The sequence below is a fragment of the Epargyreus clarus genome, unplaced genomic scaffold (genome assembly GCF_041222505.1).
Source record: "Epargyreus clarus isolate Ecla_fem2 unplaced genomic scaffold, WU_Ecla_fem_2.2 ptg000027l, whole genome shotgun sequence".
Taxonomy (NCBI): domain Eukaryota; kingdom Metazoa; phylum Arthropoda; class Insecta; order Lepidoptera; family Hesperiidae; genus Epargyreus; species Epargyreus clarus.
In genome coordinates this window covers 6,114,261-6,141,589 of record NW_027332234.1, presented here as the reverse complement: position 1 = coordinate 6,141,589, position 27,329 = coordinate 6,114,261, and the positions used below count along the sequence as shown (strand labels likewise).

General features: G+C 34.9%; 1 protein-coding gene across 1 annotated transcript in view; it reads right to left on the bottom strand.

The window, feature by feature from the left end:
* Pde11 (Phosphodiesterase 11) overlaps positions 1–27,329 on the bottom strand; it is a 189,072-nt gene that overhangs the window by 93,524 nt on the left and 68,219 nt on the right. The window contains exons 3-4 of the mRNA XM_073089035.1: positions 11,980–12,121; positions 416–532 (exon numbers count right to left, since the gene is read on the bottom strand). Of these exons, the coding sequence (XP_072945136.1) occupies positions 416–532; positions 11,980–12,121 (259 nt within the window). The remainder of the gene's footprint in view (positions 1–415; positions 533–11,979; positions 12,122–27,329) is intronic.

Here is a 27,329-nt window from a genome sequence, read left to right as displayed (position 1 = left end):
TTTTTCTTTTCAAAATTAATGATGGTAAGTAGCTACTGCCACCCATAGATATGTGTAATGAACCCCAGGTAATATTCTATAAATTAGTGGATCCACCCAAGACAATAACCTACAGATTAATGGTGAATCCATAACAGCGCAGTACCTGACGGGCGTGGTCGCGCCCGACCCGGAGCCCGCAAGCGACGGCGACGCGAGCTCGGCGCTCGGCGAGGTCGCGTGCTACAACCAGCCACGCGTCCACTACTTGTTGCGTAAACCCCAGATAATATTCTACAGAATAGTGGTAAATCCATAACAGCGCAGTACCTGACGGGTGTGGTCGCGCCCGACACCAGCCACGCATCCACTCCTTGTCGCGTAAACCCCAGATAGTATTCTACAGAATAGTGGTAAATCCATAACAGCGCAGTACCTGACGGGTGTGGTCGCGCCCGACCCGGAGCCCGCGCGCGACGGCGACGCGAGCTCGGCGCTCGGCGGAGTCGCGTGCGACACCAGCCACGCGTCCACCACTTGTCGCGTCGCTTTCCTGTGGAACAACAATGTATTTAGAAACAATATGAACAAACAACAATTTATAACTCTTCGTAGCACCGCACCACCGGTACAAGCCTTTAAAACAATCCAATTAATTAACTTTCACGTTTAACATATTTTTAGGGTTTTCTTTGGGTACATAAAGGGCAAAAACGGGAACCTATTACTAAGCCTCCGCTGTCTACCTGTCTGTCAATCTATCCGTCCGTCCGTCACAGGTCTCTTTGAATCTCGTCTTTTGAATACATAATATATAAACGTATTTAAAAAAATACAATTGAAAACACAGGTATTTTTCTTATATAATAGTGATAATGAAATCGAGCTGCAACAATAGTTTATTATTATTGCCTTGATAGCTGTCACACCTGAAGCACAAAGATATTTAAATACAGGTGTATGTAAGCATAATACAATACAACATTGCTATTGTTGAATACATTTTCAATTATAATGACCGTTCTACACTTTCCGGCGTCTTATGGGCCAAGCTGTAGGTACGTTACACTCGTATTTGTCCGGAATTAATCATTAGTCACAAGTCATAGCATTACATTATTTTAAAAATTATAAATCTATCGATCGATACGCATCAAAATGACAGGAGAATAGACAAATGTATAGCATCTATTCATCAAAAACAGAATCGATTCTAAAGAGTAGCTGTAATAGCGTAAAATTCGCGTTTTCTTTCATCGAACGACAAAACGCCCACAAAAATCTGGTATAGAGCCGCGAGAAGAATCATTCCAACGGACGCCATCCCTTTCGCAATGTTCACAGTTTCACTTACATTCGCGCGTGAGTGTCAAGCACCCATTATTCCTATTCTGTTTACAATCTAGTTTTTATTGACAATGATATGTCAAAATGATTGACGACATTGAAAAGTTGAATGACTTGGAGTCTGGCGACCAGTCAAATATGTACGGCGCGTTTGTAACGACATGCAAGTACGTAATGTAGTGATTTGCACAATAATATTGGTAAACATACTACATGTACTTTTTTATCAATAAAGTATACACATTTTAGGGTCAAGTACATTAACGAAGGCCGCTCCGTTAATTCATAGATCGGTCTATCCGCTTATCCTAAGTATACAGTAAGCTTACCATGACTTTTCAAAACATCCCACAAATTTACGTTACGTTTAATCAATCCATTATTCTGTTCAGTTTGCTTCAGTAGACTGAGTAAACGTAACAATAAGTAAGTGCTCAATTGACGACAAACTTTTTGTCTTCCTCACATGTTCCCAAAAAAGAGAGACAAAACATAAAGCGCCATTTTGTCAATTTAGACATTTAATGGGAAAATAACAAATAATAATAATCTAATCGTATTCAAAAATCACGTGCACTTAAAATATATGTCGTAACTTCATTAGGCGTTCGTAATAGACGAATTCAGCAAACTGGAATAATTCAATTTCAAACCAACTTACTCTGAAATAATCTGCTACTAGGCAGTATTTAGTTATTTACTGCGCCATGCCAAAGCTGTGTACACACCGTCCGTCATTAATCTTGGAATTCATGATTCATCATTATAAACGCCTTAGCCACGATGCAATGGCAATAGTTGACAATCGCAAACAGATTTTCAGAGTGGCAGCGACTACCACTGCTGGGCGCTTACCTATTTTTCCCTAATAGAGCTAAAGGTCTGGAGCGAACTACACTTATTTATTGATGACCTTAGTGCAAGTTCGTTGTCGAACTATATTAAATATTTAAACTCTATTTGGTCTTTGTCAAGTTTAAGAACCGGATTCTACCAAAGAAAAGATGAACGATAATGTGTGACAAAGCGGGCAGCGTGCTTCCAGCAATATGTAATAAAAATTTAAGCTAACGAAGCTTAGCTGGCTGAGCCCAAGATTAAACACTCTAAGAGTAATTCATAGTTAGAGGTATGCACCTAATTACCGAGGATGTGAACTTAGAAGCCTTAATTTACTTAAGAATGGGTGGTGTGTACCAAGCTTTAGTTTATTAAAGAGTTTACGAGATTGTCTTGTTGTGATCATCGCTGGAGCTCCAGCTTCCTCATTGTTTAACTTTATGTTTATGTCTTTTGCTACAGTAGGAAACAATTATCTAGCGAATTAAGTAATAAATTGTATACTGCAGTTCTAACTATTCGAAGAATAGAGTTAGAATTTTCGGAGTTTTTCTAGCCACCATCGGTACTTTTTATCTATTTGAACAATAAAATTTTAATTTTTTAGATATAACTAGCTGACCCGGCAAACGTTGTGTTGCCATATACCTAAATAAAAAAATGTTAAGGGTGGACAACCCTTATCACTTCGGGGTATGAAAACTAGATAGTTGCTGATTCTCAGACCCACTGAATATGCATATAAAATTTGGTGAAAATCGGTAAAGCCGTTTCGGAGGAGTACGGTAACTATCATTGTGAAACGAGAATTTTATATAAGATTTTATTTTGCCTAGACTTTTTAACTTTTAGTGTTAGTGTTGTGATGAGTCTTAATAAAATCGAAAACAGGCACACATTTGTTGAATATTTTTGTATACGTATACTGTATACATATATTTGTTTTCATGTATTTGTAGTATGTAGGATAGGAAGCGTATAATATTAATTGTAACATTAATATTAATTGTTAGTGTATTCGTAACAGCGATATGCATTATTGTAAACATACATTATCGATTATGTTCATACCGAGATTAACTCGTAATTCTCCGTTTACTATAACAATAAATTGAAACAAAGCAGTCACTATATAACCGAATCGACACATTATTTTACATAGATATAGGTGCTTCATGGCAAAACCTAAGTCAAAATGATCAAATACTAAAACTACTAATTTCAATTTTTATGTAAATTAAATACGTTAAAAATTAATTATCACTTGCTAAACGGTGAAGGAAAACGTCGTGAGGAAACCTGCATACCTAAGATGTATAATAAAATCTCAAAGTTACGTGACGTCTATCAATACGCACTTGGCCAGCGCGTTGGACTAAGGCCTAATCCTTCTCATTATGAGAGGAGAACCGTGCCCAGCAGTGGGACAGTAATCGGTCGTTGATGATGTTGATGAAACACATGTATTCCATATCACCCCGGTTATAGACTCGAGTTTTTCAAATTAGGCTATAAACCATACACCACAACGCTAAGTGACGTTCTAGATAATATGCTCTCCAGAATAACCACAATGACATCTTAACTGAGCTTCATATATATTACAAATTATCCATTGAAAAATTAAATTAACGTTCTCAGACATTTGACTGTAAAGCTCGCAATAAATACCATTTCAATGGACCGAAATTAAACAATAATAGTATTTGCACGAAATAATATAACTTTATTTTCCTTTACATTAGTTACGATCCCGATCTCGTTCTCCTAACGGTATTACAATTTTCTCTAAAATCACTGTTAAAATAACAGGTTCGAAACGAAACAACAAAATCCCGTTAGAAATTCCAAACAATCTTAAGTCTCGGGGGATTTAGGAAAAGGGTCTTAATTAATGGCTCTTCAAGTTGACGTTCCAGTAGGTATTCGATTTCGGGCAAATTAGTAGTGATGCCGAAATTTTCGCAAAACATATTTTGAGGCACGAAAATGGAAATGATTTAGGGGACAGGTCGCCACGTTAATTAGCTCCAATGTCAGTTTTCTCTCGCTAAGCGGCCGTAAATTTACGAGACTGTAACAGGATTCCACGGCCCGAATGTTTGGAAAGCATATCATTATGCCTACGAATTAAAATATAATGACGGCAAACAATGAGAAATTTCGAACATAAATGTAGGCTTAAATATATTTATACATCTGCTTTATGTCTTATATAACAGCAAGTTTAAAAACGAAAGCCCGTCACACGAAAAGTAAAAAAAAACATGAAAATGAAGAGAACTTGAACGATTTAAGAATGGAATGGATTTTTACGTCGAAATCTCACTAAGACATATTTTACAGAAATTGGCGTAGTTGTATTTAATCCAGAAAATATCTAGAATACCTACGTAAACGAGGAAAACCTAGAAGTTCCTGAATAAACTAGAGAATAAACAGATCAGAAATATCCATTATAAGTTTTAAAATAGCATAACTTTATATTAAACATTAACATTAACATTACTTTAAAATTAATTAGTAATTTGAGTCAGTGTTTGAATACCGTTGAAAAGCAAGCAAGACTTGCCGGCAAATGAAGTTATTAAAGTCAGCGTGTGAAGTAGCTAACTCAATGCGGACCACTAACGACCTCGAGCGAGCCCTCTCTTTGTACGGTAAACTTACTTAAGAGGCTGAATTGAAAACGAATTTAATACCAGTGCCTACCTCATTTAAACTTTTGACTTTCATACCGACCTACGAGTATATTACGTATTATGACGGGATATTTCCGTCTGCTCAAACACTTTGGGGAGTTGTTTCATCTGACCAGTGATAGTAGTACAAATAAGGGTATGTGTTATTATAGAAGCAGGGTTACATAATTAACATTTGCATAGACTTAACAAAAGGTAAATTTGTTTAATTATCAAAAGGTTTGGTGGATTAATATTACAATGTATAAGAAATTTCAATTTTACGATGTTTTGACGAATATACAAAAATTACTTTTACAAAGTAAAAGATCGAAATCATAAATACAGATAATTATGGCTTCAGTTCATAATTCATATTGTCCTTAGTCACGAACTCGATAGGTAATAATAAAAATCATATTTTAATGATTTCAGTTCACTTTGTAATTCTTCATTGATTAACGTTAAAATTAGGCCAACGGATAAAAAATATATCGACAGAACATACTGCCAAATATTTTATTCATAAAAGATATAAAATACAGGGTCGTGGGGATCACAAAATTATCCTTTCAATTCGCGTCATATTTTGTGTGCCAAATATGAACATCGATCTTAATTCGAAAAATAGGCCAAGTACACGCAGAATATCAAATATAAAATTTACAGACCAGCATCTTAATGAGGCTTATTTTCCTGTGAAGAAACTGGGTAAAAAAAAATCAAATGGGTTTTGGCAAAGGGAGATTTTAACCAGGTTATAATTAAGACTACAAACGGTCTGTAGCTAGGTAGGTACCTAATTACCTACTCAAACTTGGATACCAAGTAGGCACTATCTCGCGTAAATTTATGGAAAGTTGCTACAAGAAGTAAGTATATTAAGTCAATTCCACGGCAGAATTTAACATTACCTACATTAATTATTTATTTGAAAAATAATAAACTAAATGACAATCTTGCCTGGAATTCATAAAGTAAACATTAAACGAGATGAGTTATACTAAAAGATAAGAAAATATAGCTCGTAGTATGATTTGCAAGCAGCCTCTTGGCTATGCTAACTTAAGGGTCAAGAGTCCCAAGTTCCAAGCTCTATAATTTCGATAAAATTAAAGCTAAACGTTTGATCTTGTAAACATCTTGTTAAATATTTTTAGGCGCAATTAATGTTACGAAATGTTTAATTAAAAGTGAGGGCAGGAGAGAGGTAAATTGTTATTTACCTTGTTAGGTAACTCGAGATTTACTTTGGAAATGTTTTACATTTTTAGAATTTGTAAACGCTTAATTACTTTCCATATTAAGCTCGTTGTTCCTTGGCCTATTGTATTCTCTATCTTTTCAAGTATCTTACTCTCTAAAGGCCCGGTTTGAATACAAAGCGACCTAATTTTAGAAATCATGTGCGTGTAAGAAATAAGAAAAATATCGTGACCATATATCCGTCAAACTAGTCCGTAATGCTCTCAAATATATGAGAACTCTGAATACAGTTTGACATCACCTAAGGGAAGACAAAAAGGGTTACATAACAAAAGACCACACATTCAGGCTAAACAAATTAACAACCCAGTAATTTTACTCAATTCAACACATTAACAAAAGCCAACGAAACAATACAAACGCAATACCAGCTGATCGTCGGTCCCTAATTGTTTGGACGCTTTCAGAATACCAATTCATATGTCGATGTACCCGAGAGATTATACCAAACGATCCGACCACATTTAATTCGGAGCTGAACATAAGCGGTTTGGGTTTAATCTTACTGGATTCGACGGCTTATGATCGCCACCAGAATAGATAATTGTCGGAGATTTAAATTTATGAACAAAGGATACGCATACAATTTTGGAGTCTAATCCTGCATGAAATATGAAATAGAACGACATTTTGCATAATACATGAAGTATTTCATGACGAAACTAAGGCAATTATCTTTGTTTGGTATTCTCACAAGAACTTCGTTGAGCAGACTTCAGGTGAAAAATCATTTATTATTAAGTAACCAAATTTAATGAAAACAAAATTGTAATTATAAAAACGTTTAGAGATGATAAAATAAAATTGATACCTCTTTTTCAAAGACAAAGTCAGTAGGTTCTTTCGGTATTTAGACAGTAGGTTATTTCAGTATTAAGCAATTAAGTTAAAAAAGTCAATGGGAATTGTTTAGAGAACGGAATGAAGAATGAAAGGCAAATGGAAAAGTATAACCATAATAAATTTCAATAGGCTCCTCTTTGGATGATAGATGAAGGCAATAAAAGGCAGACACATTCCATCAGACATTGCTTTGTTTCCGGTCTGAGGGTTTATGCGCACTAGGGCTTTTACGACTTGAGCTCAAACCGTCCAGCAAGCAACCCTGGGAAGGACAACGGTTTGTGTGGTCGCATATCGCTGTAATCACCAGGGGATGTGAGAGGAGCGTAAATTTCTCCCCCCAGGACAGAGCCCGATAGAAGGGCATCGCGTTAGGAGGACTCCGGTTGTGTTCCGTTGGACATCCCGCAGTTCTCCATCAAACGCCGAGGACGGCCACCGGGGGGTTTTAGTGCAGTAAAAGTCCCACATAACCCGGCGTCGGTCCCACGGCGTCAGTCTTTGAAACTGCTTCCATCTATCATACCTGTGTATATACTTTGTGTTTTATATTTTTAAAATTCAACAATGCTATAGTTAAGCTAAGAAAGGGTTTACACTTAACATTTGCTCTAATGAGAGAGTACTAGAACTACACTAATAAAATACGAATATTATGAACAACTACTAGTACTAAGTAATATTCCGCGACTATTTTCAAATTAACCTATCGCATCTGTATTGTATTCGCTTAATGATTGTTGTAATACAAACACCAAGTTCAATCATGAACAAATGATATACAACCCGAGAATCTATCGAGATTGTAATCGTAAAATATTTCTATCTCGTTCAGTAAGTTTACTTCATTTGCGCATAGAACAATTGTAGTGAGCATAGACCATTATACCACCGCATAAAAACTAATGAATAAGTTCAATTTTCTCTGCGCCTTTTATAATGCCATTCATACTTCGGACAGTCTATATATTAAATTCTGACATACTTCCAAGATTATTTGTGTAAAGTGCACTGAAATTAAAATTATCTTATGTATAAAATTCTCGTATCACAATGTTAGTGACTGTACTCCTCCGAAACGGCTTTACCGATTTTCACCAAATTTTATATGCATATTCAGTAGGCCTGAGAATCGTCTACTATCTATTTTTCATACCCTTAAGTGATTTAGTTATTAAGTGATTATTTTTTTATTTATATGGCAACACAACGTTTGCAGGGTCAGCTAGTTTTTTATAAATATTTAATACGACTTCTATATAAATGTTAGAAAAATAGGTAAATTATTCTATATTACATACAATTTTTAACCGGCTTTCAAAAAGAAATTTCTCAGTTCGGCCTAAATCCATATCGTTTTAGTTTGTATTCATTAATCAATCACCGCACATCGAACTGATTTGTGACTTATTAATTCAACAGTGAGCTGCGTATTTATGAAATTAATTATGAATGTCAATAAAGAGCACGCGTACGTTAATTTAATATTATATTGTTTGTTTTATTATACACTAACCTTCTATTTCACATCGGATTGGATTACGCCCGTTATTAATAATTAATCAATCTATCCAACGCTCAACCTATTAAAGATGGACATTTGACAAGTCCCACCTACTAGAAATTGTTGAATTTCGACATTTAGTAGGCTAAAGTTGGCTAGATTTAATAATGGGGAGGGGTTAATGAATGTCCAGTATTACTTAATCTTAATGGAACCTATACTGAAGTTACTATATCTATGAAAGGTGGAAAATTGGACAGTGTACCACTAGTGGCTTGTATACAGGAAGTGCTTCGAGGGCAAAATAAGCTGTTCTAGGTCCCGGCCGGTTCTGAAGGCCTATTGAGCGTTATGAAATTTATCCGACAGGGTTTAACCATTTATCAGAACCTTCCTCTACCCATACCCATTGCGTAGTGGAGTACATACCTAATTACGGGGAGAGCCCAAGCCAATCAATTCAATACAATATAAAAAATAACAGTGTCTACTATTCGATTATACATTCCACAGTGCCACTGTAATAAAAGATTAGTAAAGTTAAGTCTTAGTACCTATTAAGTTACAATATGGGGATTTTTTTACAAATTGTGCTTTGCGCTTTAACAAAGATATCCCCTTGGCACCGAAGCCCATCGACTGTGCCATCCACTAAAGGGCGGTTCAGATTAATTGTGAACACCCACCGCACACCGGGGACCAACCGCCTCGATTTCAAACAACAATTGTGCGCCAATATCCCTGACTCAAAGGCGATCTGTCTCAAAGCAAGCGTCTAATCTTAGATATTGTGTACTGTGGACTCGGACACCGATACGTTCAAATAGGGCTGCGACGTATTGGCACATCTAATAAGTTTAAAAGGGGCATCTCTTGAATGTATGTGTAACTCGTTTCAATAGGAATTGTAATGCAAAACGCTGGCTTTTGTAAGTTTTTCAGACAAATGTTATAAAGATGGAGAGTGCAGTAAATACACATGTTGCCATTTTAAAGTAAGTTATTATACGTGGTTAGAATTTTATATTTTTAAAGCATTTCTCTTTGGAAGTGTAACAATTCTGGACAAAAGCTGTTTTCATTAAAGCAGTCAGATATCTAGTTTTGTTTTTGGCACGCTAAAAGATCGACAATGACCACGACGATTACGGCCACCCAAATATTTAAAAAATATATCTAGAAACATTACTAATTTTGTTTCCCTTATTATCACAAAATAACTTTAAGTTGAAAGCCACGAGACACGAACACACAAACAAGCTCAAGACATCCCTGATCCACAACAATTCAGATATCAAGCTGACTCCGCGATCGAATCGTGTATTCTATCATGAAAAAATATTAGAATCGATCGAGTCATTTAAGAGATTTACACAAACATAAATTATAAACAACGTTTTATTTCCCCAGCGCAGCTTGCCAAGTTGGCAGCCCTACTGACATAGCGCCCACGCGAATGCTATCTGACTAAACTACTAGCATAAATATTTGTTGGTCACACAAACGGGAAAGAGGGATGTACACTGTACAAGCAACGCAACATCAATGTCACATGACAAAGTTATAATAACATAATAAAGGTAAATGTTTAGTTTGAAGGGGTTTAAATAATGCGTGATTTAACGTAACATCTACTCGTAACATTTTTATAAAATAGCGTGTACGTGTGTGTGTTATTGTAATGCTTCTGATATTAGTTTGAAACTGTTTGGCCACTACGATGACGGTAGATTGGTAACACTTGACTATCCGGTCTGACCACTAAAAGGCCTGGGTTCAAGAGTGCAATGCAAACAGTATATAAAGTAAATATTTAGAATCATGTTCTGGGTCTAGGTATTTTATTCTTAATTTTGTATGTGTCTATGGCACCCATGACACAGATAATTGTAAGGACTGTAAGAACATTTCTTTTTTAAATATTAAATACAAATTATAAAAGTAATATAAAATCAGTAATTTAATATTTTTTTTATTTTTTCTTTATCTAAAATAACAGGCTAATTCGAAACGGGTGAACAGAGTTGCTACGGATTTTATGAAAGGCTACAATTAACCCAAATGTACCTACGATTCCTAAATATAGGGGGAAAACCTGTGAACAGGATCATTAGTTAATTATACCTTTAACAGAAGCTTAACGCAACGTCCTAAGTTAAAGCCATTCGTGAACCTCACTTGGAATTTTGCCAGACTTCTCGCAGGCCCTCATTATTAATTAAGTTAATTATGCTCTAATTAGCTCCGACTAAAATATGACTCGTAATATAGGAAGTACGAAAACGCTTGCCGTGACAAGAACATTACTCTCTTAGTCTGTAATCAAAGAAGGAGTTATCCAAACGCCCTTATTATTAATCAATATAACCTTTTTTGCTTATCAAAGGTTGCAATTCAACAAATTCTAGAAGGCAGGTGATTTTCAAATCCTTGATAGACAAAACAAAGGGTAGATTAATTAATGATAGATTGATAACATGCGTTGGATGAATATGTCCAAAACGATAACTTCTACAGATACTAACTTTACTGACTTCACGGTTCCAGAATTTGAAGAGAATTTAGAGAATGGTACCATTGGTACGTCAATAAATTCCTACTCTTGTTTATGTTTACCTTGTTATTCTTTGCCTCCTAACATACTAGCATTGTGGATGTTTAACGCCCGCCAAAAATTTAGTCCAACAACAACTGAAGGAAAGAAAACATGTACATAAAAGAAAAAACATGCATCCGCATAGTTGAACATTTATTTACTGTTTTGACTACATTCTAGGTCTTACAATTTCAAATCTAGACCAATATTCTCCGACCAATATTGATTGATTAATTTAAGGAATACTGGTCAACCTTATTTTTGGTACTCTCCATGTAAGGATCTCTATAATATGTCAGTAACTAAATAGTATATCATGCCATCTTAAGGCAGGGATTGCCAAGGAAGACTTCAGGTCCCATTTGTAGTTACCGTTACAGGTTACAGATGTTCATGGGTAGCAGTGAGCACTTGCCATCAGTTAGACTGCACTCCCGTTTGCTGTTTCAATATTTTAGAAAACTTAGATCATTTAGGACATTTGAAAGGCGGTAGAACTAATTGTGGTTCGATTCCGGCGGCACCACCGCCACACCTATTTCTGCCTTATAATAGCAGTGTAAAGCGCTGCTGTGTTCTGGTTTGAAGGGTGTGGTAAGAGACATACTTTTCCAAGGCGTTCCAGCTTAGTCTTCAGGGGCATGGGCGCATCTGTGGCCGAACTCAAATAGGACTATCTTATCTTATGAGGCAGACGGGCTACCTGATGGAAAGCAATCACCGTATGCCTATGGACATTTGCAACACCAGGGGTATCGCTAATGCATCGCCGGCTTTGGAGGAGAGCTCTTTTTACACCTTTTAAGAAGAGCCCCATGCCTAGCTGGGGTTGATTACAGATATCCATGGGCGGCAGTATCCACTTACCATCAGGTGGACTTCATGCTCGTCGGCTACTCCAATATTATGAAAATAAACCTCACCTCAAGAAGTAATCATGCACAAAGTCCTGGTTCTCGTCCAGCCAGGCCTCGGTACGGGCACACTCAGCGTCGTAGCAGGCAGGCGCGGGCATGCCACCGCCCGCGCCACCCGACGGCTCCTCTATGCTCCGCAACTGTAGGCCTGGAACAATGCAAACGGGTTTTGAGTACACCTGAGTTTTAGAATTAGAATTATTTATAATATGGGAATATGCTCGTTCCGATTCGGCAGCAGTTTAAGACAAAATATTGTAACTGACAATTTGTTAGTGGCACCGTAGCCCTATACAAAATAAATATTTCATTTCATTTCATTGCATGTTCTATGTTCTATGAAGCGTTTCTATATACGTGAAGAATACACTTCCGGATCTATACTTTTAAGTTGTAAGAAATTTGTTGACAAGGGCAATAGGGCGGAATCTTTATAATTAAATCTGGTGCAGGTTTTTACCCGACTGCCAAGGAAGGGTTATGTTTTTCGCGCGTATCTTGTATGTTTGTCTTTCTTTATTTGATCGGATCTAACAAACGGCTGGATGAATTTCGACAGTTAAGGTGTCATTATATACGTCTCAATGACCCGAGTGTCCTTAGATAGGTGTAAAAAAAAATAAATAAAATGGCGGATTTTTGGCGCGAAATAGTAACACATTTAAAAAAAAAGTTAACCGAACCTATCGAATAGGGTATCAAATGAAAGGAAATTAAACGGAGATTATGAAAAAATATTTGTATATATATAAAACAGAAAGGTGTAACACATTTAAAAAAAAAAGTTAACCGAACCTATCGAATAGGGTATCAAATGAAAGCAAATTAAACGGAGATTATGAAAAAATATTTGTATATATATAAAACAGAAAGGTGACTGACTGACTGACTGACTAACTAAATGACTTTTTCATTTTTTAGAAATCAAAGTACAGCCAAAACCGCTCAATTTAGAGTTCTGAAATTTTGCACAAAGGTTTGCTGTATAGCGTAAATAAGTACTAAGAAAGGCCTTTTGGAAATTCTACCCCTAAGAGGGTAAAATAGGGGAATACAGTTTTTCTGAAATGCTTTAATTTTGTAGCAACTGCTACAAAATTTAGTATTTAGCTTTCTGGATAGGAACAAGGACACACCTATTTATCCCCATCCGAAAAATTAACCCCGTAGAGGGTAAAATAAGGGTTAAAAGTTGATTTAAACAATCGTCAATTTTGAAGCAAACACTATGAAATTTTGTATTTGGCTTGTTGAATAAAAATAATGAAATTCTACCCATTACGAGGTAAAATAATGACCGGAACTTTGAATTACTGAAGTTATATACTTTATGGAGCGTAAATGGTGGATTGTTTTTGCGAAATAGTAACATGTTTTAAAAAAAGTTAACCAAACCTATCGAGTTGGATATCAAAACAAATGAAGGAACTTAAAAGAGATTACACATACATTTTATTATATATACATATACAGGGTTACTGATAATTCGATATATTCCTTTGGAGGGGTAAAAGTAGTGCTCATTTGCAATAGGTTTTGTCATTAAGTACCCTAGCCGATAGTGATTTGTTTTTGAGATATTCAAGTTTTTGTGTTTTTATTACCCGACTGCCAAGGAAGGGTTATGTGTTTCGCGCGTATCTTTTATGTTTGTCTTTCTTTATTTGATCCGATCTAACAAACGACTGGATGAATTTCAACAGTTAAGGTGTGTAATATTTGTCTCAATGACCCGAGTGTCCTTAGATAGGTGTTAGAAAAAGAAAAACAAAATGGCGGATTTTTGGCGCGAAATAGTAACACATTTAAAAAAAAAAGTTAATCGAACCTATCGAGTAGGGTATCAAATGAAAGGAAATTAAACGGAGATTATAAAAACATATTTGTATATATATAAAACAGCACGGTGACTGACTGACTGACCAACTAAATTACTTTTTAATTTTTCAGAAATCAACGCACAGCCTAAACCAAGAACCTTACAGTCCTGTAATTTTGCACATAGGTTCTCTATATAGCGTTAATACGTACTAAGAAAGGCCTTTTGGAAATTCTACCCTTAAGAGGGTAAAATAGGGGAATACAGTTTTTTTGAAATCCTTTAATTTTGAAGCAACTACTATCAAATTTTGTATTTAGCTTTCTGAATAGGAACAAGGACGCACTAATTTATCCCCCTCCGAAAAATCAACCCCGTAGAGGGTAAAATAAGGGTTAAAAGTTCATTTGAACAATCTTAAATTTTGAAGCAAACACTATGAAATTTTGTATCAGGCTTGTTGGATAAAAATAATTAAATTCTATCTCTAACGAGGTAAAATAATGACCGAAACTTTGATTTACTGAAGTTATATAATTTATAGACCGTAAATGGTGGATTTTTTCGCGAAATAGTAACACGTTTTAAAAAAAAGTTAACCAAACCTATCGAGTAGGGTGTCAAAATAAAGGAATTTAAGAGGAGATTACACATACATTACATAATTTATCTTATATATAAAATTCTCGTGTCAGTTACCGTACTCCTCCGAAACAGCTTCACCGATTTTCACCAAATTTTATATACATATTCAGTATGTCTGAGAATCGGCCACTATCTATTTTTTTACCCCTAAGTGATAAGATTTGTTCACCCTTAACATTTTTTTATTTATATGGCCACACAACGTTTGCCGGGTCAGCTAGTACATATACATTCGTATATACACATCGGGATGACTGTCTGACTAAATGAGTGAGTTGCTGTGCCAGAGATCAACGCAAAGGGAAACCGCTGAACTTAAGCGTGCTGGAATTTTAGACATAGGTTCTTTACATAGCGTAAATGAGCACTACGAGGATAAAATAGGATAATATTGTTTGAACATTTTTTGTTTTTGAAGCAGGTTTTCTGGATAAAAATAATGAAATGCCTATTTCACTGCTTTTGGAAATTCTATTTCAGCCTTTTTGGTGCAGTCGGGTTTTTGATTTTTTTAATTAATTTCTTGTTTCTAAGTACCGATTTCAGGCAAAAAATAAAATGCTCCTAAGTGAATGTCCTATTTTGATCCTATTTTTGTGCATAATCTTATACCTAACATCGCAACACTTCCTTAAAATGACAATACCCTCAAACTTTACGTTATGGAGGTCAATTTACTAGAGTTCAATAAAAAGACCCTTTTTATTTCCACTTCAGAGTGAATTTGCATATAAAGGATGTATGGAATGTGTCGTACAAATTATTAAAATAATAGCCCTATTTCACTAGCTATCCAAAATGGCATAAAACTTTTATCTACATTGACAATCACAACAATAACACAGTTTAAAGTGTTAACTAAGATAATGTGCTTTACCTGTGGCGAACAGTAAGATTCTAGTGCAGTATGCGAATCCGAAAATTACTGATGTTCTGAGTAGTTGTTTCTAGCTAATAACTTTTTTATTTAAAAAAAATACCGTAATATTTCGTAGCACTTTGGATAGCTAGTGAAATAGGGCTATTATTTTAATCATTTGTACAATACATTCCATACATCTTTTTTATCCAAATTCACTCTGAAGTGGAAATAATAAGGGTGTTTTTATTGAACTCTAGCAAATTGACCTCCATAACGTAAAGTTTAAGGGTACTACTACAGCGTATTGTCATTTTAAGGAAGTGTTGCGATGTTAGGTATAAGATTATGCACAAAAATAGGATCAAAATAGGACATTCACTTAGGAGCATTTTATTTTTTGCCTGAAATCGGTACTTAGAAATAAAAACACAAGAACTTGAATATCACAAAAACAAATCACTATCGGCTAGGGTACTTAATGACAAAACCTATTGCAAATGAGCTCTACTTTTACCCCTCCAAGGGAATGTATCGAATTATCAGTAACCCTGTATATAACTCATCGAGATGACTGTCTGACTAAATGAGTAGTGTTGCTGTGATAAAGATCAACGCAAAGGGAAACCGCAGAACTTTAGAGTGCTGGATTTTTACTCATAGGTTCTTTATATAGCGTAAATGCTATACGAGCTATACGAGGATAAATAAAATAGGATAATATTGTTTGAACATTTTTGATTTTGAAGCAGATACCTACTATGAAACTTTGTATTTGGCTTTCTGCATAAAAATAATAAAAGGCCTATTTCACCATTATTGGTAATTCTACTTCAGCTTTTATAGTGCAGGCGGGTTTTTTGATTTTTTAATGAATTACTTGTTGATTACTTGGGATAAGTCTTAAAAATATATGTAGCATTTTTATTGTAGCATTTAGTTGGCAGAGATACATGCACTGTACGATATGAGATAACCCTGTATTGTTGTACGATAAATGTCCTACTAATTATAAAAACAATGTAAATTAAGCAAAAATGTTATTAGGTTGGTAAAAGTTTACATTTATTGTAGTAGAATGCCTTAGACCTTTTTAAAGGTGGTAGAACCCTTTGTGGTTCAACTCCGGCGGCACCACCGCCACACCTATTTCTACCTAATACCAGCAGTGTTAGGCGCTGCTGTGTTCCGGTTTGAAGGGTGTGGTAAGGGAGACAGACTTTTCCGAGGCGTTCCAGCTTAGTTCTCAGGGGTAGCGGCGCATCTGTGGCCGACCTCCGGTAGGAATATCTAATCCTATCTGGGGTTGATTACAGATGTCCATGGGCGGCAGTAGCCACATCAGGTGGACTGCATGCTCGTCTGCTATTCTTATATTATAAAAAAAAGACGTATAACTATAAATATTTTAAAATTATACCCAAATGTAAAACTTCAATAAATATAAATTCGTAATTATCAAGAACAAACCTGGTACTTTAGCGTCCCACCAATTACAACATCCGCAAAGGTTCAAAGACATTTCAGTAATTGCAGACGATTTGCAAGAAACGATTCATAAATGCGACCAATGAAAGAATTGTCAAAACATTGCTTGCGTCAATGTCACTTAAAGTATTTATATGACTTTTATAAAAATAGCCATTTCAGCCAGCACAATCAGTTTGTTATTATAAAACATATTTTAATTTTATGATATTTTAATATTTTATTTTTCAATTTATTTTACAATTTTATTTATACGCGTTGAATTATTTTATTTTATTCATGTATACTTACTTAAAAATATCATGTGTCTAATATAATTTATTTTTTTTATTTAAAAATAAAAAAGGAAATAAAAAAGAAGATTTTGACGTCATGTAAATTCCTTTATTTCGAAGTTCAAAAAAGATAACATCGGTAAAACCTACAATGCTTCTAAACTATTTCTAATATTAGTCTTATACAACAGATAAACATATATATTTAACTTGCAAATGGCAAACAGACACTCCAATTATATTTAAATGTAGATGTATCGGTTAACGATACGATAATCGTGTTTGTTTGTCGGTAAAATCGCGTGTCGTTAATTAAACACCGAGTATTAACATTTGCTTTCGCCTAATTGAAACTGACATGGCCGCATGCAAATTTACAATCTGCATGTTATTACTTAGAACGTACTAGACACTTCTGTTGGATTAGCATTCGGACGCAACGGTGCTCAAAGTTTGCTCAGCGAGCCCCTGAATGTTGTTCCGATTCCTTAAAATTTAAACTATTTCCTTAAAATAAATTATTTAACATAAATAATTATATACAATAGTATTATAAATTATATTAAATACAGTGTAAACTCTATATAACGGCACTGAAGGGACTATGCATTTTATGGCGTTATAGAGAGTGGTCGTTAAATGGAGAGAAGAAAAATCAGAATTAGAAAAAGAAAAAGTTTATTTCAGTCTAGTGTTAGTAGTTATGTACATAAAAAAGAATCTTATTTGAACGCTATTGCGTGTTGTTTTTTTTTGTCTGACGTCTTTTGCTGCACCAGTAATTTTGTTGTATTTTTTTCATTATATTATTCATAACTTCTGATATTGAGGCATCTTGGTAAACAAAAGAACGAATTTCTTAGAAAGTTCCGTATGCATGATGCCGACAGTCGAGTTTATTGCGGGCTAGGATAATAAAGCGACAAAAGAACGTACACTGGTGCGCAGTTTTTACTAATTTTAGCAACTTAAAAGGTACTTTTTTTACTCAATTTTGGTCGTTATTGAGAGTGGGTGTAATGCTATGTAGAGTGTATCATTGTATGGAATACAAGCTAAACCAACTAAGCCAATTGATTTCGACGCTTTATAGAGTTTGTCGTTAAATCGAGTGACGTTACATGGAGTTTACACTGTATATATATATATAGTAAATATAATTTATAATACTATGGTAAATAATAGTATGATAAATCATTATAATTATTATAATATATTTAATATAATTTATAATATATTTATGTTAAATATAATTTATTCTGTTACGAATTTATTAAAATCAAATTATATTCTGTCAAGAATTATTTAAAATAAAAAAATCCATCGAAACTTACTTCAAATTATTAAATTATTTTGTTAAGTCACAAATAAATTCCAAAGAAAATTCACTTATCAAATATTAAGCGCTGAACGTTGTGAAAATATAATAGCGTTAAGACATTGATATCTTGTTATTAGTCATTTTATATGTGTCTTTGATATTACCGACACGTGGGATGATGTTTTCGAGCTCACCACATGCGTGGGTGTCTATTCTTGAACATAGACATTTCACTTTTGATCTAATATAAGACTGAAGCACTTATAAATCAAAACATGAATCTTTCTAGGTAATACACGATTATATATCAAAGGAGGATTGTGGGTGGGTACTAAGATATATTTGACAAAACTAATTTGATAGGTTTATCTTATCACCTGTTAGATTATAGACTAATACGATATAGTGTTTATACTATTTACGATGTGCCGAACAGAAATATTGATTGGAAGACCAAACGAGCTTACCGTTCACCTGATGGTAAGTGGCAACTTCATACAGAACAGATTCTACTTGAAGCTGATCAAACCACATACGTAAGTCAGTCGCGATCGACACCGTTTCACTGAAAAGCATACAGTGCTTACCGTAGAAAACTGTGGCAATGACCTCTACAGTCGAACACTACTGTTTTGACTAGCTTCCGTAACAATTTCAAGTTCGAGATCATTCATTTAGGGTTTGACAACCGCTGCACTAAAGGACAGCTTCGGTACTTATCGCTACTCCGCAGTGAAACGTCAGCTCTACTTGCTGATTATTCCACGATTAATTTCTTCATTCGATTAGCCGATTATACAGGAAATGACTGAATTAATGAAATGTAGAGAATATAATTGACTTTTGGTTGTAGGAATAATAGTGGTAAATAATGTGGAGTAGCTATTAAAAAATTTTAACAGACTTTTGAAAATTAAAAATAAAGTCAATGTGTCCTATATGTGTACGTAAAGCGGTTTATAATATGGACCCTACAATACTTTCGCATAAACAGACACACAGACTATAATTATATTAAAAAATATGTAAATTTTTATATAGTACAAATAAACTTATGACAAGACAACGGAAGTTATAATATCATACTCGTAGGCAGAAACTACAATTTTATTTACAAACATAGATTTATCTAAATATTTCTCAGTTTCAATAAATATTTGTCAATACCAGGTACCTATTTATGACTCATAAAGCATACTATCTGTACCTGGCATCTATAACAGATAATTTAATATCAGAGAGACGGGTCGTTAGCCCGCCTTTAGTGAAAGGAATCTAGCTCACAGATTTCATATGCTGTCGAAGCTTTGTTTGAAGTTGGCGCCTATTACTCATTGATTCTAGACGCCTAACCTAGATATTGTGGAAAATTTACGAATAACAAAGTATAGCACGGTTTAGATTTTAAAACGTGTAACGTCTTGTAGTGTTTGTTTTTTAGTACGTTGGCGGTGATGTCAACTTAAAAGTATTAGTGTCACGATATGTTGCACCGAAATGGGTCATGGACGGATCCAAGTTATTTTAAAATTGATATGAATCAGGCATGTAGTTCACCAGCTGATGGTAAGATTACTGCGGCTATAGTCATCTACTGCTAAAAGTGATTTCAAACGGCTCATAAGGCCCCCAACAAGGTTTAACGATCAGGTTTTACTGGAGGAACGGTAGGATGCATAAAAATTACCAACCATACACCAACCACGGCGCCCGGGTAGCTCTCCGGGTAGCGCCAGGTAGCTTTTCTGTAATCAGTTTAAAACTATGCAGGGCATACCATAAGAGGTAATAATAATAATAATGCTGGATTTTATTTAGAGCCTAGCTTGCAAGTTACAATGTATCACTGTATCATTTTAAAATTCAAAACAAAATTAATTTCGATATTTATTATCGGTAATCTTAATAATATTCTAGTATATAGAGTAGAAAGCGATTATTCAATAAAAGTATAATTGACATGTAAATGGGCGTGTCATTACATTATTTCACTTTGTATTAAGCTCCTAGTAAGGTCAATGACATCTCAAGATTACTTCATCACAATAAGTAACACTAGCCAAGTTTACTCAGAGCTGACATTGAGTCCACGGCACCTCTTGAATACAAATTAATTCACACTTTTGCTTTAACACCTCACGTTGTGTTTAGACACAAAATGTAGATATACACTTTGTTCACAGATTCGTCTAATAACATTAAACTAAAGATTTATATATTAACAATACTATCATTCGAAAAGATTAGTTTTCAAGACTATGAAGGCGTTACAAAAAATCTTATTCACACAATTAAAGTAACTCGTCACATTAAATAGTATTTTAAATATAACCTAAACGGCTGGCTTTGTAAACACTAGGAATCTTGATTGTGCCGCTTATTTATATTTACCTACATCTATTTTTTTACTTTATTAGTTGTTAAATATATAGGTAATATTAGTTATTAATTTTCACATGTAGTACCTATAATACAATATCTACAAGATTAAAAAAAAGAAAAATTAGTTGTCACTACCGAAAAGTTCATTTACTTAGTCGTATTACATATTCTAGATAGTATCCTATGTAACATAAATATGCGTCTCTATTAGTAGGACTAACGTATATAAATGTGAGGTAACTGGAACCGTAAATACACTCCTGTAAATGGTCTTTGCTAAATGGTATACTTATACAAACTGTCCTCCAAACCATGAAAATGTTCATAATCAGTTGTCACAATACTCATTCATAACACTTTGTATTACAATTATCATATTCTCTATAGATTTTTGATAGATATCCATTTCTCTATCCATCTTCTACCAACATGAACAGGCCATACCTTTTATCGTGAACTCATATTATTGTCCCATTGTTGGAAAAGGGTATCTTCTTAGAGTGGGTTTTGGGCCACAGTCGTCGGCGCTGGCCAATTGCGAATTGGTAGACTTCATGTACCTTTTAAAACTTGTTTTAAATAATAGAAATTTATTTACGTGTAGGATTGGGATTTTCAAGTCCCCAATTGAGAAACCAAGTTTCAACCACAAGTCATCACATTAATTTAAACAAACATAAAGTATTATAGGAATTCAAACTTACACTTATTAGTAAATACCACGCACTCCTCGCAAGGATACTACCGCATTATAAACTTGTACTTTACTGTGACCATAAAAATATTTATGTCATAAATTATGTATGTAATTTTAATACCCAGCGAAGCATTTTGCAATCTCCATATTTATGACTCATTGTTTGGGCTCTGCATACTGCATTTGCTTTTGTCCAATATTTTGATTGGTTTCCGATCAGCTTCGATAATAATATGAACAATGTGTATCTATCTATTCATATTTTAAATAAATTTTTAATGTTTTACTTCGGGATTGCGATGCTTTTCATACCACATTGGTGGATATAGGTCTCCAGAACTAAGTAGTCTGGAGCATATTCCATTATTAGTTAGGTAAGTAATAAGGGAACTTGACACTGTTAAAAGAATTTAGATCATGAAAGTTATATAAAAATTTTAATTAAAATTTTAAAATTTGACTATCTGTAAAAAAGATCAAAACGATATAACAAGAAACTACCAAACCGATTTGAATAAAAATTTCACGCGAGATACCGGATATAAAAGTTTAAATTAAGCAGAAAATATCTAAGGAAAAAAGTTAAAGGAAAATCTGCGTAATAACAAAGTCGTAGAGCGCAAAAAATGTACTTATCCTAAGAATTTGTTTAGAACGTACCGCTATGAGGTCTGCTAAACCGTAAGCAGGTTGTGAAAAACAAAGTGCTCGAGTGTTTTGAATAAATTATTTCGCCTTTTTATTTTTTGGTGTTAGAAAACTTCGAGAACTGCCTGGAGAACTACCTATAACAGCAGTTATAGGTAGTTCCGTTTTTTTAATAGGAGTCATAACATATGACGCGTTTTAACTTTTAACGCGTTCTTAAGAGTCACAAGGCATGCTTAACATACTACAGATAAGATTTCTATCCTATAGAGTTTTTTTTTTAAATTTTAAGTTGCATTGGAGCATGCAGTCCAGGTCATGGTAAGCGGTCACTGCTGCCGATGGACATATTATGTTCACCTGAGGTTTTCCCTGAAGTCAAATATGCAAGTCAGCCGGCATTCATACCCTTCCACCAAAACGCAACAATTAATATAATCTAGAGATACATGTGGCGGTGGTAAGACAATGACTATTTATTTCACTATCTTTTAGACATGACGTCAATGCACAAAAAAAATAGTCAGCATTATAACACATCCGGGACTTTCCAGACAGCTAAATCAAATCAGGAGGAAACTAATTTCGGGAAGTCGTTATCTCATTCGATAATCTTGCTTCTAAGAAGTTCCAAAGAGGCTAATTCAATAGACGGTATTGTGTTATACACTTCAGTGGTGATCGATGACCTCTCAATTACTTCTCTATCGTTAAACTAGTTGAATGCCTCAGGATACATTTATAAATTGAGTACATATTATTGTAATAAATAAAATAAATATAAAAATCTGGTTTGTTTATTTGTATGATCTAATCTAGAAAGATAATGAACCTATTATGATGGCACTTTCTAGTAAAGATAAAGCAGATAAAGCATTTTGAATTTATTTCTGGCGGAAATGTAAAAAACCCGTGCGCAGAGAATATACCTCAAAAAATCACATGAACGTTAGTTTAATAAAAACATACAACTAATTGCAAGGTCTGCAATCATAGACAGGCTAACGAACTACGAAAGCCGTGGCTAAAGTCATTTGCGTAATAACGGTAACAGACAGATTGCGCCTACGTCATACATGACGTGTAGATGCAAATAAATCTGCAAACGGTCGGCCACAGCGTTGCTACCCTTGAGGACTAAATTAGAACCCCTTGGATAAAAAAATGAAATAAAAATAAAACGCTTTCTACACTCACAGCCCCACACTAGGATTCCCTGTGTTGTGGATGCCATGGACACACACATAGACAAATACACAAACACCCAGACCCACAAACAGAAATCTAAATTCATCATTTAGATATCTGTCTGATACCCTTTGCGCGTCAGACCGGTATGGTGACTGCTCCGCCACGCAGGTCGTCAATTGGATAAGTATGTCTCCCTTATCACACTTCTCATAGCCGAACACAGCAGCGTTTAACACTGCTTTGGTGTGATGATGATGCCAGACGGACCACATAACGTTGTAGGTACCAGGTACCTTTAAAACGACTATTATACTAATTAAGGATTGATAAAGACTGTAATTAAATGATTTACTACTTCTATCTGATGAACTACGAGTAGTGTAACATACAAAGGTTTCTGTAGTTCATTCCTAACCAGGCAGACATCTTAAAGTAACAAACTAGATTTCGATGTATCCTACGTCCTTGGCTGTTCACGACTATTTATCCTGAGCTGTAAGTTTGGATTGTTATTTTATTATGTAAAACGCCTAGAACCCTTAATAAAAAAGGCGTTTAATTACGCGCATTAAGCACTTCCTCAAAGTCAACTTCCACGCAAGCACGCAACCGATCCAAAACAAACAATATCACAGATTGTTTCACTCTCATACGGCCGGTATTTGCATACTTACCCCATAACCGTAAGCTCATTTAACATGAGTTTCCAGTGGAGAACAAACAGTGTTCACGTCGGGGAACATTTAATATGGGACGTTAAAACATTTTTATGTTTCCGACCTTAGAATTTTAACATGAACCCATTCCTTTGTTTCCCTATTATGTATGAAGTTAAATGAAATTATACGGGTACAGTTTAATCGTTGATAACGTGCTTGCTAATATTAATTTACTAATATATAGGTATGTCATTTTCAAAGCTTTTATCATGAAGCACCTGTTACATAATAAAAAATATTTATATTTAGTAATAAAAATTAATTAGTTAGTGTTTAATTATCAAATAAACATTCGACGTATCTATAACATTTTAAGATGGTACAACCTTTTGTGGTTTAAATCCACTAGCACCACCGCCAGATCTATTTGACAATAAGAATAAGCGCTGTTGGTCAATTTGATAAAAGTTTAGCAAGATAGAGAGATACTTATAGAGAAGTAAAAATTCAAGCCTATTTAAAGATGAGTTCAGATGCCCATCTGTAGTAGTGAATACTTTATATCAGGTAGTATAAATTCTCTTAGGCATGTGCTTAATAAACATTTCCAGTTGTAACGTAAATATATGCAAAATATGCAGAATAGTTTTGTGTACGCAAATCCGCAAATGCTAACATATTACCATAATATTTCACACACCACAACCCTCAGTCTCTATTACACTAGGACCGTATTAACTCCTCAATCCTTATGCCAGAAGTATGCCAAAGTATGCCAACTCCCATTCGTGGAAATGACTTTTCTCGCCCAAATTTAAACTCTAGTCTCATTGTCGAAGAAAAGATATGTTTAAATTTGTATGTAACAGATTCATAAAAAACATATCTACAGAATCTATAAAGTTTATTGAATAAACTATACGTATATCTTATCAATGATAAATTATTTCATTGTTTGTATAAAATATCACTTTTAACAACCTTTGCTTCGATATAATAAATTTAAGTAGGTATAATAATGTAAATCACGACGAAAATCGACAAGGTTTGATAATGTCTTTATCAATACTTATTAAAGCGTAATTTGTTAACAACGACATATTAGGCTGATGTAATTGAATGTGAGTGTTTAGTGATCATACACATCTCCATACCGATGATATTTTCATCTCTTCCACCGTAACATTTACTTTAGCGAAAATACTTCCTCTCTACGCCTTGACGAAACAAGTGCCTTACATTTACATAAGGCCAACAAATGTGACCCTCGTCTCTTGAGGGTGCTGTGCAAACAACTTGAAACTTACCGTCAACATTTTATGTATGCGTGGGACATACGATAACGGCCAGGTCTAAATCGGGCCTAATTTACAAGAAGCATTAGTGCAGCGAGTCGTTGGCATAAGTTTGTTAAGCTAGGCCTTTGTTATTAATTCACACATGATTTAATTTAATATTCAAAGCTTCCATGAGTAGATGAAATAAGGAAGCAAAGTCCCACAGCATATGTAGGTTTTGACCGATCTTCACATAAGAATGGTCGAGCACGGTTTGGAGTTGGCTGGTCATCTACTAGAGGTGAACTTCCATACGCGTCGTATCGTATCATTCTTGGTTGATTACAGGATGTCAGTTGCTATTGCTTGACTAGTGGTGAGTTGATTACTTTCGTCACGGGTTTGACAACCTATATCTCTTTCTACCTGTCTTTGTCATGTGACTGGCCAGCCAGGCATATATCGAAACGGTGGGTATGGATTTCGTTCCATGATCTGGGGGCCTACCACCATCTTTTAAAAACCATCATAGTTCAGGAAACTTTTATTTCAATATTGCATCCACATTATTTTGTTTCGTACCACGACCAGAAGTCGTTCATTTTTCGCTTAACTATCCATTGTATAAAACAACTGAAATTGTCATATTTTGTTTAAAAAGATAAATTTCCTGCAAAAAAATAATGAATAATTTGGACCGAATACAAAACTGGTTATTGTAAGTTATAAAAACAATCTTACGTTAACGAGGTCGTGGTACGAAATTTCAATTTATAATTAAAATAATATTGTTTTAACAGATGGTAGTAACCCCCCTGGATGTTTGCGTAATATTTTGTGTGTGACTTTATTTATTTAGAAGTTCTGATCTTGCTTAAGGCGTTCCAACTTAGCCGTCGAGGCTACGACGCCATATTGACAGACATCAGATAAGATTCCTATCACTTAGGTTCGGTTAAGAGTGTCTTTGACTAATATTTGACTTTCAGAATACCAAAAACACTTTTGATGAGAAATAATTTAGAAAAACAAACCAAACGTTGAAATTAACATATCAAACATTTGATTCATCCTAATCCGTGATGTAACGAGATATCAACGTAAAGTACGTTTATTCATTTCACAAAGCTTATGGAAATCCGATTTACCCGCCCGACTCCTTCACAAATAACATCCTGTTTAGAAATCTATCCTCCATTCCCGTTTTCAGAATGGTATAATTTATGCCGGACTTATTAAACGAATACTAGGAAACTTTAATTCACTTATGTCCCACTGCTGAGCACAGGTCCCACAACTTTAGGAAGCCAAACCATAAGTTAAAGAGAATTTAACGCTGCTAGGATCCATGTATAAGGGATGTATGATTTTCCAATCGGTGTTGGGTATTTCCAAACCGTTTAAAAGGCCTCCGATAGAGATAACGATTGGTAACTAATGATAATAACCGATAGCTTGACTTGCTCTCCGATACGTGAAAGATCTATATTAAAAATAAATGAAAAACGGCTAATATAAGTCATGTTCCTACTGATTTTTAGTCACTTATCCATTGCCTAATAACAACCCAGACTCTATTTCCAATTAGCGGAACGGCGAAATTTATATCTCAGATTAATAAAAAAATACCAATAAATTTTACTTCAAGATGATCACAGATGCTGTTGGTACAAAAGGTACAGCTTGCTGTTTATTAGAATTCCTCTAAATATAACTCGAAATGAAATAACACGGCACAATGAACTCGAAGACATAACGCCTGCGAGTTCGTTTTCGGAATAACTATTTCTATTCCAATTTATTATTAGCTTTTTTTTATAATTTAGGAGTAACAGACGAGCATGCAGTCCACCTGATGGTAAGGGGCTACTGCCGCCCATGGACATCTGTAATCAATCCTAGATAGGATTAGGTACTCCTACCTGAGATCGGCCACAGATGCGCCGCTACCCCTGAGGACAAAGCTGGAACGCCTCGGAAAAGTCTGTCTCCCTTACCACACCCTTTAAACCGGAACACAGCAGCGTCTAACACTGCTGTTATTAGGTAGAAACAGATGTGGCGGTGGTGTCGCCGGAGTCGAACCACAAAGGGT